This window comes from Trachinotus anak, unplaced genomic scaffold (assembly GCF_046630095.1).
Source record: "Trachinotus anak isolate AG129_WGS33_773 ecotype Australia unplaced genomic scaffold, CSIRO_AGI_Tana_v1 ptg000009l, whole genome shotgun sequence".
Taxonomy (NCBI): Eukaryota; Metazoa; Chordata; class Actinopteri; order Carangiformes; family Carangidae; genus Trachinotus; species Trachinotus anak.
In genome coordinates this window covers 2,184,158-2,197,857 of record NW_027273860.1, presented here as the reverse complement: position 1 = coordinate 2,197,857, position 13,700 = coordinate 2,184,158, and the positions used below count along the sequence as shown (strand labels likewise).

The window sequence follows — 13,700 nt, the reverse complement described above, 5'->3', positions numbered from 1 at the left end:
TTATACTAGGAGGGACTCTCATGAAGTTAGTACAAGACGCGAGGTATTTATTATTTTCGGTTTGCAACTTGCGTGGTTCATCATCCGAGTAGCGGCACCGGGGTCCTTTCCAACGGCTGATGCAATTTATTTCAACTGTAAAACACATTTTATTTAATATCACAAACTGCCGCTCTTTAAATCCCACCAACAACTGCGCATCGCTGGAATTGACACGTTTTTAACCAACTTTTTCCTACTTCATAAAGTAAAGAAAAATATTCTCATTCATGTGTCAGGTCCGTCGTTGTTTAGTGACGCCATCTATGGATTTTTTTTGTAGTCCTGTTATATGGTTTGTAGTTCTAAATCCTGGAATAATGGGCCACCTGTCTCTGTTTTCTGGTGTTTGAATACACTGTGAAACAGGGGTATAGACACTTCAACACTATTGTTTCTGCATCAATTTATGGTCATTTCTTTGTGGTCATTTTGAGTCTTGATTTATTTTGTATGGTTGTTTTGTGTATCCCCCACAGCTGTTTGGTCTCTCTTTGAGGTTGATTTGTGATTTTTTTATTCATTTTTGTCTTTTTTGGATTGGCCATTTTGCATCTCTCAAGAATTGCGGTTCTTTGTCGTCATATTGATTCACTTTGTGGTTCTCTTGAGTCTCTTGATGGTTTTATATCTTTGCAATAATTTTTATTTATTTATTTTTTGTCAGGTTGTGTCTCTTTGTAATGGCTTTATCTCTCTTGGTGCTTGTTTTGAGTCTGTTTGCGGTTGCTTTCTGTGTCTTTGTAGTCATTTGAAACAGTTTGTAGTCATGTTGAGTATGATCTGTCTCTTTGTTGATGAACATCTATTTGTGGCAGGGCCCCCTGACCCCTGACCCCTGACCCCAGTGCCCGGTTGGCCCATTCAGTAATCCTCCCATGGTTGAACTGCAGCGCAGTATAAATGTTGTGGCAGCACCTTTGCGGGAGCTGTGAGGCTGTAACACGGAGGAGAGTGAGACATCTCCTCAGAATACGATCTTTGCTGCACCGCACAACGCCCTTCAGTTCCGCCCAGAAGGGAAATGACGCCGGCGCAGAAAATGGCGTCCGCAAAGCCTGTGTACTGCTGTGGTTTGTTACCCGTTTAAATCAGAGCCGAGTGGGGGGGTCTCTCCGTCAGGCGGGTGGATGATAATAACATGGCAGTGCACCGCTGCCGTCCGCTTTCCTGATCCCGGAATCGAACCCGCAACTTCATGTCCGAAGGAGCCAGAGCTGCCTGGTCGAAGAGGGGTTGTGGGGATTCGCACCGCCGAGGTGAGACGGCTGGATCCAGCAGCTAAGCTAACGCTGCTCCCCGGGTCGATCCCCGGAGCTCCTGTCACCACAGCACCGTGACGGTCGGTTCGGCCAGGGGGGTCGCTAGCTTTAGCTTCAGGAAAAAACAAAACATCAGCCGTTCACTGACGTTTCCTCCAACGTGGTTAACGGCAGCTAACAGCCCGTGTAGCCGCCTCCGTGTCCGGACACCGGAGCTGAATGTGGACCGTTATGTGGAGCGCTAGCCTTTGTTTTGGGACATGAGTGTGAGCAGGTACGGGCTCCGTGGAGAAGCGGTACCTGCGGCTGTGGACAGGTGTAGTGAACAGTGGCTCCTTCGTCTGGAGCACTGCTCTGCCTCCCAACACCTTCTCCTCTCTGACTGTGGCTCAAAACACACCGAGGCGCTTGAACTCTGGTCCTTCTGTGAGTTAGATGTTCTGTAGATGAGCTCAGCTGCAGAAGTGCAGACTGTCAACCTGTTGTTTTCCTTGCCCACCAGGTCAGAGGCTGTCACCTGTAAAACATGCCCTGTGTTCACCCAGGCTCCAAAACTGGAGGTTCAAGGTTGTTTTTTATGATGCTTTGCAACTTGACCTCCACAATTTCCTTTCACACCTGGAAGCACTGTGGGGGTGTTGCTGTAATTATTAGGCGACTGAATGATCAGTCAAGTGAGAAGTAATCATTTGTAGTTTTAGTAACTTGTGCATAGTCAACAGTGAAAAATGAGCCGCACAGATTGGTGCTTTTCTGTCTTTCATCGTGTTTGTGTTACACGGCTGTCGATCAAATAAAATATCCAGAGCTTATACAGTCAGTGAATTAACCACTTAGTTAAGATCAACAGCAAATTTATCAATAATTATGTTGATGAGTGATCAACAGGTAAAGGATGAGAGGGTTTGTTGTGTGACAGTAAAGTGCTTTAAGTCAGTGGTCGGACAAAATGAGCAGTTTGACATTATAATGGGCATTTGTCACTGTTTAATAACATCAAGTGATTTATCGGTTTAAATGGAAAAATTAATCCATAATAAAATAGTAGTTGCAACCCTAAAAATAACAGTGGGAAATAGTTGCATCCTTTATGTGTTGCCAGTAAAAGTTCTGCTGAGGAATAAGAAAACTTTCACTTTCTCCAGTCTCGGATTATTGGACATGTGTATGAACAAAATCTGACCCCAAAGATTGTTGTGGCTGTGAGTTTTACAGCTGATAGTTGCAGTTGTGCACCGTGTTTTGAAATAGTCTGAAGCTTTCTGCGGCGTACTGTGATGTTGTTGGTGTTGTGCTGTCTGCTCGTCCTGCACTGTCTTATGGGTCTTTTTCTTGTCTCCTCTGTTAGAACCAGGGAAGCATAAACACAGGAAATGCGAGCGGCCCCTTAGTGCTCAGCCGTCAAAGCCTGTGATTGTTCGCCCGGGCTCCAAAAGGTACGATTTGCCACCCTGAAGCACTGCACGTTAGACCTAAACTCCAGCAGAGCTTCATCTTTAATTCATCATCCTTCTTAATCCTCATCCATCGCCTCTCTCTCACACGGTTTGCTTCATTTAAACCCTTTGTACTGTGGGATGTTACAGGGTAGACGAGTGGTTAAAGGTTGGAGCACAGCCACTGCACTGCTGGGAAACTGAATCTCTAGCACCTACATGGCTAATGTTATGTTGCTGAGCATCACCTTTGTGCACAGGGATCACAGTCAATACAGCATCACATTTTTATTTTCACTATAGTTGAAACTCTTACAATTTAAAAACTCACTTTTAATAAAAGATTGGAATTGTAATGATTTTTTGTGTGTATTTTATTACACTATAGAAGCTACATTTCCGGCTGGACCCACTTCTCTGCCCAGAAAGGTTTTGACATTTACTGTATGTCCTACATCTAAAGGCCTCATATCCCATTTTATGTATGGTCAAAATCAGTTGGAAGTAGTTTTGTGTTTGTTTCACTTGGTTGCTGATTTAAAGGGTGACTCCGGTTTATTACAACTTGAAACTTATTTAGATAGTTAATCATTTCTTTCAGTTATAGTAACAGTCTGTATGTCAAAGTAATAGTTGATCTGTAGGAAACCAGGGTGTAAAAAGAAATCACTAAAAGTGCAAAAGGTCAAAAAAACAAAAAAACACCAAAAAACATGAGCAGTCAGACGGTCAGAGAAGACAACTTCATAATCTTTTGGCATTTTATAAACAAAATAATCAATCAGTAATTGTTTTATTACTGTTATTATTACTGATAGAAATGATGGACAAAACGGCACCAGCACCAGTACTCAGGTTGTAATAAACTGGAACAATCCTTCAGCTCTAAACTCAACTAACATAAATGTCATGATATTGATTTTCATTTTGGGACAGGAACCATTGTGAATTTCCCTGCAATTGTTTTGTTGCCACATGTTTAACAAATACATGAGAAGTGAACAAACTGCTTATTCTGCTCTGACATAAACAATGGCCAAAAGTGTGTGGACATGAGATGTTTTACAGTCATTTATGTGTCATGTTAAGGTGTTCACATACTTTTGGCCATGATGGAAGAAGTTTAACATGCGCAGACGTCCTTGTTTGGCTTTTTAAAAAAAAATTGCAGACGTTCATGCTTTAATGTGGCGGTTGTGTTGGCTTTGTCGTCCAGGTGATTGACGCTCAGAAAAGGAACTTTGTTAGCATCCACTGGACACAAGGGGCACTGTCCTCTGATTGGCTCGGACAACCCCCTCTGACATGCCCGTGGCCAATCAGAGGTGAGTGTGCTGTGTGTATGTTTGTTTACTTTTGCATTTTTGATGAATGACTGGGTTTGTGTAGGTGTGCAGAGGATGTGGGTTTGTGTTTGTCGTCTTTTCCTGTGTGTAAAAACATTTTGAGTGTGTGTTCATGTTTTCACCTTCTCCTCTCTCTGGTTTGTGCATGCATGTACGGTTGTGTATTTCATGCTGAAGAGACTGGATTGATGACTTGCTGGATGCTTTTTTTGAAAGGATTTCTTCTCTTTCTCTTTATTTGCCACTAACCTGACTGTGTTGCAGTGGAGTGGGGTATCTCCCCAGCGTGTCAGCAAAGAACCACACACAGTACGTTTGGCGGTGAAAGAGTAACGGCTTGTTAGGATGCAGCAGCTGAAGTGCTGAGCTTTTATTGCTGAACGTCCTCTTGAATGCCCTTCCAGTCCCAGACTGCCCTCAAAGAAACATAATCTTTTCCTCGGAGAAACTCACACCTTTGTATTTGCTGAATTCATTTTTGAGAAGCTGTTAATTCTAGTTCATCCCTGCACTAGACAGCTGTAGCCAAGTTCAGTATTTTGACCTCGTGGATCAATCGTAACACCTCAGCCTGTGTTCCTCCCCTTCCTCTCCTTCATGCCTTCAGGTGTGTTATGTCGGGGGCGGATGTGGAGGTGTACCTGTCCCAGGTACACGATGGGAGTGTGTCGTCGGGCTTCCGGGCGCTGTACGAGGAGCGTCTGCTGCTGGACGTCACACTGTTGATAGAGGAGCACCACTTCCAGGTACACAAATAAAGCTGCACACACTAAAATGCATGTTGCATTAAAGCTCCACACAGTCTAAAGGTAGATGTCCATGTGTTTGTGATTATAAAGCACGTCTAGGTTCTATATTAATACTGTGAAAGTATCAAAGCCTCAGTCCACAGAGAAATGCACACAGCCTGTATTCAGAGACTGAGCGTTAAAACCAGCCGTCAGGACTTCTGGAACTTTGTGATGTCACAACAAAGCAGTCACTGCCTTCAGTCACACCCCAAGCCCCGCCCCCCCATCCAACCTTGCAGGATTTGGTGTTTACCTGAAATCTGCAATATTTTTATTAGATCACTCAGAAAACAGTCAGCCAATCAGAGGAGAGGCTCAGATCCTCTCCTCTGATTGGCTGACTGACCTGTTGTTACTAGAGCTCCAGAGAGAAGCCTGAGAGAGGAGATGTAAGACTGCACTGAGATGGTTTTTGGTTCTTAAACCATAAATATATCTTCTGATGGAGATCAACAAAGTGTAAAATATGGGACCTTTAATATGTGGTGTTTTTATATTGTGAATATTGTTAATCACCGTCCTGCACAGATATCTCCTGGGTTTCACTCACAGATCTTTTCATAAAGTTGTTGAAAATAAAAAAACATGGCAGGGAAGGAAATCTTAGAGAAAAAAGTGTCTGGCAGGGAAAGTGGATGAATTAGACTTGAGACAGTTTCTGCAGCGTCGACTGGATTATATTTGTTCTGCTTTAACAGGATTTCTTTGAGAACTGTTGGGAATTCAAACACATGGATTTTGAACTCAGTTCAGGTTATGGGAAGGAAGTGACGGAGGAGAATTAAATACAGTTTTGAAAGACGGGTCTGAATAATTAGGTTGAAAGAAAACAGAACTGACTCACTTGAGAATATTGTGAAAGGTTGATCATGATGTTATATTCTGTATTTATGGTGATAGATATTTTTCTTGCAAATTTTTTCAAGTAAAGATATTTTGTAAATAGAAAAGTTGATATGTGCAGTGAAATGCAGAGAAACAGACACCACCCTGATGAAGGCAGTGACGAGTCCTGCGACATGTTTAAATCTTATTCCTACAGAGAGAGGTCACATGGTGTTTGTTTTTCTGTCTGACGTAAAAATATTTTCTACCATCTGGTGAATTTATATTTTTAAAAATCGTCTTGTAACAGATTTCGTGCAACAAACTAGAAAACGTGAGGCCTCAGCTGCCCTGTCCTAATGTGTGTCCATCCTCCTGCAGGCCCACAAGGCGCTCCTGGCCACCCAGAGCGACTACTTCCGGGTCATGTTCACGGCAGACATGAGGGAGAGGGACCAGGACAAGATCCACATGAAGGGGCTGACAGCTGCTGGGTTCGGCCACATCCTGCGCTTCATGTACTACGGCTCGCTGGAGCTCAGCATGCCCACTGTCCAAGAAATCCTGCAGGTAGCTCCGTGTTTGTGCTTGTGTTTCTCTCCCATCACAACGCCCCCTCTCAGACTCACTCCTTCTGCTCCGTCCTCCTGTCGCGGCAGGCGGCCATGTACGTCCAGCTGACGGAGGCGGTGGAGTTCTGCTGCTCCTTCCTGCTGGCCAAGATCTGCCTGGAGAACTGCGCCGAGGTCATGCGCCTCCTGGAGGACTTCAGCGTGGGCGTGGAGGGCGTCCAGGAGCAGCTCGACAACTTCCTGCTTGACAACTTTGTCCCCCTCATGAGCCGACCCGACTTCCTGTCCTACCTCAGCCTCGAGAGACTGCAGGTGCAGAAAAGCTGAACTGTACATACAAACACTTTACAGACGTTTCTATTGTTTGAGAGAAGAGAAGCAGATCAGATTTACACTGTGGTATCATCTGTCTCCACACACACACGTATCCAACAGATCGGCTTTTTAAGAACAGTGACCCCCTCCCAAGTGGTCTGGGGGTTGTCCAAAGCGAGATAATAAGAGATGGAGGGATGGCCCCCACCGGGCCGCCCTGGTAGTCTGTTGCATTGGTCCCCAATTGTGGTGCTGGGTGGTCAGGATGGGCCCCTCCACCACCCTTACTACATAAATATAATAATTATCTTCATGATTATTATTATTATTATATATTATTATTATTATAGTGTTATTGATTATGATCACGATACTTTCTGTTGTGTGTGTATATATGTGAATATATACTATTTTTCTATTTCATTATTTTCACCATTATTTCTATAACATTATTATTATTATTATTATTATTATTATTATTGTGGTTGTTGTTGTTATGGAATTGTGGCCAAGATAAAAAGTGGGAAAGTGTAAAATCAATCAGACAAATTATAATGATGACACTAAAGTCCCTCAAACCAGCTCTGCCAGTTATTATTACTATTATTATTATTATATTATTATTATTATTACACAGTTCTGTGCTGCAGTTTCTTACTCATCAGCCAGCATGCACACTGACACCAGGATATCTGCTAATATCAGCTGATGCTTTAGTCTCAGCTGGAGTTTTGTCCCTCTCTGTCTTTTCTAATGTGTATAAAGTTTAACACCTGTCCACATGTGCACAGGTAGTAGTGACATATATAAGCTGCTTAAAACCAGTCATTCCCCAGTCAGCCGGTGGTGAAGTCTCTGTCTTTGTGTCTGAACCAGGCGTACCTGAACAGCGACGCTCTGAGTCGCTTCCCAGAGATCGAGCTGTACGAAGCTGTTCAGGCGTGGCTGCGGCACGACCGGCGGCGCTGGAGGCACACGGACACCATCGTTCAGTCCATCCGCTTCTGCCTCATGACGCCTGCCAACATCTTTGAGAAGGTGGGTGCCGATGCAGGCGGCTGAGGGTTTCATTGTGTGTCGCAGGCTCAGTTCCTCTTCCTGACTGTGTCCTGAGCTGCCGCTGGTGTCTGTCCTCTGTCCTCAGGTGAAGACATCGGAGTTCTACCGTTACTCCAGACAGCTGAGGCAGGAGGTGGACCAGGCGCTCAGCTACTTCCACGATGTCAACCAGCAACCTCTGGTGGAGACGCACTCCAACCGCATCCGCTCCGTCCGCCCGCAGACCGCCGTCTTCAGGGGAATGATCGGTCACAGTATGGTCAACAGCAAGATCCTGCTGCTCCAGCGCCCAAAGGTGTCCGCTCGTTTTTCTGTCCGGGAGGGGACGTTTGGATGGGTGGCGGTCATGTTTTGGATTCAGTAAAGTCAGTAAATCTCCCGTCAGGTGGTTGAGCTGGATGAACAGGTCAGTCTGTGGTGAGTGAAGTCAGCTGCAGTGCGGAGGAAACTGTAATAAACATCTGTTCTGGTGTTTCCTCACAGCTGCTCTGACCTCTGACCTCCCTGTGAAAGCGAGCACACACAACAGACAGCACGGCTGCAATGATCAGTTATTACTAATATTAAAGCACTTTGACTGGGATCAGGATTCACTGCAGACGATTCAGTTGTTGGTATTCCTAAAACAGCTCAACCCTGATCCCTCGGTTTATTCAATCTGATCTGATATCAGCTGTTGTAATCCTCCAGGTGTGGTGGGAGCTGGAGGGACCTCAGGTGCCGCTACGACCGGACTGCCTGGCTATTGTCAACAACTTTGCCTTCCTGTTGGGCGGAGAGGAGCTGGGCCCCGACGGCGAGTTTCACGCCTCCTCCAAAGTCTACCGCTACGACCCTCGTCAGAACTCGTGGCTGCGCATGGCGGACATGTCGGTGCCCAGGTCAGAGCCGGGGGTGTCTGTGGGACTGTCCGTTGGTCTTTTCTTGTCACTTGATGGGAATTTGGAGGTGATTTTGCAGGAGCTCATTCATCGATACATACTCATGGTGCTTGCTGTCTGCAGGTCGGAGTTCGCCGTGGGCGTCATCGGTAAGTTCATCTACGCCGTGGCAGGCCGGACGCGGGACGAGACCTTCTACTCCACGGAGCGTTATGACATCACGGAGGACCGCTGGGAGTTTGTGGACCCGTACCCTGTAAACAAGTACGGCCATGAGGGAACGGTCCTCAACGGTAAACTGTACATCACTGGTGGCATCACCTCCTCCTCCACCTCCAAACAGGTGTGTGTGTTTGATCCGGGGCGGGAGGCGGGAGGTGGGGGGGGGGGAGGCGGGAGCTCTGGCAGCTCGGATGCACACAGGACACGCCCCGGGCGCGGCCCCCTGCTGCCCGGGACTCACGCCAGCTGCTGGGAGAACAAATCCAAAATGAACTACGCCCGTTGCTTCCACAAGATGATCTCCCACAACGGGAAGCTGTACGTGTTCGGAGGGGTGTGCGTGATCCTGCGGGCGTCCTTCGAGTCGCAGGGCTGCCCGTCCACCGAGGTGTACGACCCGGAGACAGACGAGTGGACCATCCTCGCCTCCATGCCCATTGGGCGCAGCGGCCACGGGGTGGCGGTGTTGGACAGGCAGATCATGGTGCTGGGCGGCCTGTGTTACAACGGCCACTACAGTGACTCCATCCTCACCTTCGACCCTGACGAAAACAAGTGGAAGGAGGACGAGTATCCCAGGATGCCTTGCAAACTGGACGGTCTGCAGGTGTGCAGCCTGCATTTCCCAGAGTATGTGCTAGAGCATGTGAGACGCTGCAGCTGAGGTCTGCTCCACACCGAGCCTCCTTTTATAGCAACGGGACTGTCCGACGACTGCAGTCTCCCGCTGGGGGAGCAGGTGTTTACAGGTGGGAGACTCTAAAGATGTGCAGGCTTTTAAACTAGAGACCAGCACTTACCTGAGGTAAGGAAAACACGTCTGGGGCCGCGGCTTCGCTCTTCTTACTGAGGGCAGTGGAAGCGGCAGACGTTCACAGTCAGCCTGAACATTTTCAGAATTAGCTTTCTCAGAAAATTATGGAAAATAATCGTGGGGAGAAAAAAAGGTTTCATTCTGCTGGTTTATGTTTGGACTGTGGTCAGTTTCCTATTCTACTACTCACCTACTGTATTTAGGCTGTCCAGTCAGGCTCACTGCAGAAACGCACTGGAAGCGTCAGATTCATCCATTTACAAAGGGAACCTGCATTTCTTTTACCTCACCAGTCAAACAAACCTGTATCACAAAGCTCACATGAATTAGTGTCTTTTCATCGCAGCCGCCAACATATTTAAAGGCAAACAAACATCCTGTGTATCTTTAATCAAGTTGCTCTTGTCGAGAAATAGATTAGTGAAGCCGAGACGTGACTATTTCAACCAATCACAAAATGCCCTGTAAGATATATAACAGCAAGTTAAGGCATACAATGAGGTATATAAACAAATTGTAACACTATATACTGTAGTGTAGTCAATATTATAGCCTGTCTCCAGATATAGGAAGCGGACTGTAGTGAATGGAGACCATTAACGGTGACCACGTTGTTACAGATGCTGCTGATGCTTCAGGCTGACACCGGCTGTAACCTGTCGGATTATAAAAATTGATAAATTCCAGTTTCGCTTCCAGTGCGTTCCAGCTTCTTAGTCCTAATTCTGCTCTTTACTCCCAGATATCCACTATACTGTGCTCATGTCCATATAACGTCAGCGTGTCTTTCTCTGTCCCCTCTCCTTCCTCTGTCTCATAGTTTGAGAATATTTGTGTGTGTGTGGATGAGAGAGAGCTGAACGCATGATTGAGAGGAGAAACAAATCACACGAGTCCGCGGTACACGAGGGCTCATCCTTCACACGGTGATGGTGGTGATGTCGTTCGGTGACAGTGAAAGGTTCCTGTGCGCCGCAGAGGTAACGTGCTCAGAGCGGCCCCGTGTCTGTCGAGTCCCTGGCAGTGCTTTACTTACTCTCATCTACATTCCCTGCACTTTATTGGTTCTCACTGGGTGGAAGTGCACAGTTTACCAGCTACACCTTCCAAGCAGCTGTAGTGTTACAACACGCCTGTAACGCTGGAGACGTTTAGCAGTGTCTGAAATCAACCCTCTGGCTGACGTGTCGAGGTGGACCGAGGTAAACTGAACCTCTTTCCTCTGGAACATTTGCTCGTACAGGTTGCCCAATCGTTCGAGCTGATCTTCCCTCACTGGACAAACTTGCAGTAAATCAGCTTGATTAATATGACCTGTTCACGAGGAGCTCGTTAGTATAATCGAGGCCCCGCTTCCTGTTCTGCTCCGTTTGTGGGAAAGATTCATTCACAGAAATGTTACCAAAGCATAAAAAGAAGACTTTTACTCTGCAGAGCTTCAGGTTCTGCTGTCAGAAATTTCTATAATTATATTAATTATATTAATCTGGATAATATTTTTTTTTTAGTCTGTGAAATGTCAAGAAAAAAAGTGCTCGTCACAACTTCCCAGACCCCGAGGTGCTGTCTTTAAACATCTGCTTTGTTTGATCGACAGATGTTCATTTTATAATGAAATTTAAATAAAAGCAGTAAGTCGTCATATTTAAGAGGCTGGAACTGGAGAACATTTGGTATTTTATTTATTACTTTTTGTATTGACATTTATCGCCTAATTGTTTCAGCTCAATTCAGCAACAAAACGGCTTCAAAGTATTAATAGTAGCAGCTGTCAACAAAGAGTGGAGAGAGGGAATGATTAAACATCTATATAAAGCGCATCTGATGTGAGAGACGGTCAAGGGGACACGACATCTTGTCTCATGAGATGTGAGACAAAAAATGAAATGAAATGAAATTACGGCCTGACGTAGGCGATGTTACACTGTGAGGTACAGCAGAGGATGATACAGACAAAAACCTGCACAGAACAGAGAATTTTCCAACAGCTGCTGAAATGTCTGAAGTTTCTGTGCCAAAACACACCAATAAAAATCATAAAATCTTCTTTAGGCCTCTGGAGAAAGACGGACTGTCTGTCCACGGATTCTCTGAGATGGCTCGTACGTGCGAGACAAGAACGAATCATGAGCACGAGGTCCATCGATTGTTTACCTGCCCCAGGACAAGTTGAGCTCAGTACAACTGTGAATGACTGGAGAATGTACCAGCCAGTGTTTTCAGATGGTCTCCGTCCACCAGTGTTCGCCAGTCAGGTGTGTTCATTTCAGACACTCAGAGGAGTTACTCAGCAGATGCAAACTTTCTGTTGTCATAGCTTTCACACCCCAGCAGTCCAGCACCTTGATCCTGCAGCCCAGCAGCTCCATGCCTTGGACCTTGTCTTTTCTGGATATTTATTTTTCCTTTTTTTTTTTTTTTTTTTTTAATTTTATTATTTTTTTTTTTATCATGAGCCAACTGTGAAAAGGGCTAGAGCACACACTGATGCAGTTCTGTCTGTCAGCCATGTATTTAAGTTATTTATTTTCTGAGGTATTGCTTTTCACCGAGCTATGCAGTAACAGTGGTAGGATTATTTATTATGAGAAGAATTTCATTGTGAGTCGTGTTGTTTTCTAAGTGTTCCTTGTCTTCTTTACTTGTTTCACCCTCGGCCGTCTGTCCCTCTCCACCTCGGCAGCTCTGCATGTGGCTGATGAACAGGTGCTGTGAGAACAGACTTTCCTCCAGTGTCAAGTGACCAGATTCCCAGGAAGAAAATCAGAAAGCCCATAGGTGGCAGTATTTGAGCATTTTGTTGGGTCTTAACACATGAACAGGTGCATTTTAAAGGAGGATGCTGGTGTTATTTCAAATTACGGTCCAGTTATTACAGTGTCCAACACCTTTACCTTTTCCTGTATGCAAATGATCATTCACCAGATGGCATTCTACAGGTTTTTCATTGTTTCTTCAGATTTCTGTTCCATTCTCTGGTATTATCTTTTAATTCATGTATCATCGATGTCCCTGTCGTCCACACACAAACCTCTCAAGACCTGAGCCGCAGCTTCGCGGTGTTGCTGCGATGCCACTTGGTTCATCTTTTTGGGGAAATCTTCAACACTTCGTGGCACTGGTGTTGTGTAAAACGCCTCCTCAGCAGTGAGAAGCTGTGTGTGTCACTGTGGACTTCTTAAGGCATCTCTCTTTTCTAATTTGGGAAAATGTTTGAAAGCAAAAAAAAATTTTTTTTTAAGAAACGCAGTTATTTCCTGAATTGATTAACTGTTTATTCTGTAAAAATATCCTTCCTTAAATGTCTTGTTGAAACCCAGAAATCTGTGTTTTACTGTCAAAGAAACGCGATAAATGAATTAATCGCTGCAGCTCTAAAATGCAACCATTGCACTACTCGTCATTTTACAAATGTTTTGCCATTGAAACTTGGTAAAACATGAGCAAAATGAAAATATAAAACACTAAGTAAAAGGAAAATAAGCTATTTTTGCTTTCAGACTGTATTTTCCCCTAAATTTCTCAACTTTTTTTTAAACTTCCGGATATTTTTATTGTTCAAACACTTCACATTCTTTCTTTTAAATTGTTCTTCCCACTCTTCGTGTATTATTTTCCCATTTTCCCACTCTTTTTTTCCCCCTGGTCACTTTTCTTTTTTACACCTTCCAACCTTTAAAAGCCACAGGAGTCTCACATGTGTTGAACACACACGGTCACACTGTCAGAGGCAGGTCTGGTTGGGAAATGAGCCTCTTTTTAAATCCACGTCCCTCTTACACGACTCTGCAGCTGATACCATGAACATCACATCGGTCACTCCGCATCCTCTCGCTGCTCCTCCTCCTCTCATGTCGCTGTTTAAAGAAGAAACATGTACCTGATGAAGTACTACTGTCTGAGTTGAGGCACATTCAGTCATAGCGCAGCATCCTTTAGTCCACCAGTCTTCAGTCTGTCAGTAGGAAAACAGAATAGAGGATTTAAAAAAAAAAAAACATACCTTGCTACAACGACTGTATCTGAAAAAGAAAGTAAAATCAGATTAACATATCTTATAATCTGAGTAGAAACTCTTTGGAAACGATTTGTAACTTCTTTCCAGAAATAAATGTTCATATTGGTCAACTTTCAGCTG

General features: G+C 44.9%; 1 protein-coding gene across 10 annotated transcripts; it reads left to right on the top strand.

The window, feature by feature from the left end:
* Positions 1 to 1,063: 1,063 nt before the first annotated feature.
* On the top strand, positions 1,064 to 13,696 carry klhl15 (kelch-like family member 15). Of its 10 annotated transcripts, none has more exons than XM_071484469.1 (10): positions 1,064 to 1,575; positions 2,650 to 2,737; positions 3,954 to 4,062; positions 4,691 to 4,829; positions 6,081 to 6,269; positions 6,359 to 6,583; positions 7,463 to 7,624; positions 7,731 to 7,940; positions 8,336 to 8,526; positions 8,650 to 10,759. In XM_071484469.1, exons 3-10 carry the CDS (start codon positions 4,043 to 4,045, stop codon positions 9,410 to 9,412), a joined length of 1,899 nt encoding a protein of 632 aa, XP_071340570.1. In that variant the 5' UTR covers positions 1,064 to 1,575; positions 2,650 to 2,737; positions 3,954 to 4,042; the 3' UTR covers positions 9,413 to 10,759. The 10 variants fall into 10 exon arrangements, 8 of the variants coding, with proteins under 8 accessions (XP_071340570.1, XP_071340569.1, XP_071340571.1 ...); XM_071484468.1 differs by having other exon boundaries at positions 1,064 to 1,727; XM_071484467.1 differs by having other exon boundaries at positions 1,247 to 1,298.
* Positions 13,697 to 13,700: the final 4 nt, after the last annotated feature.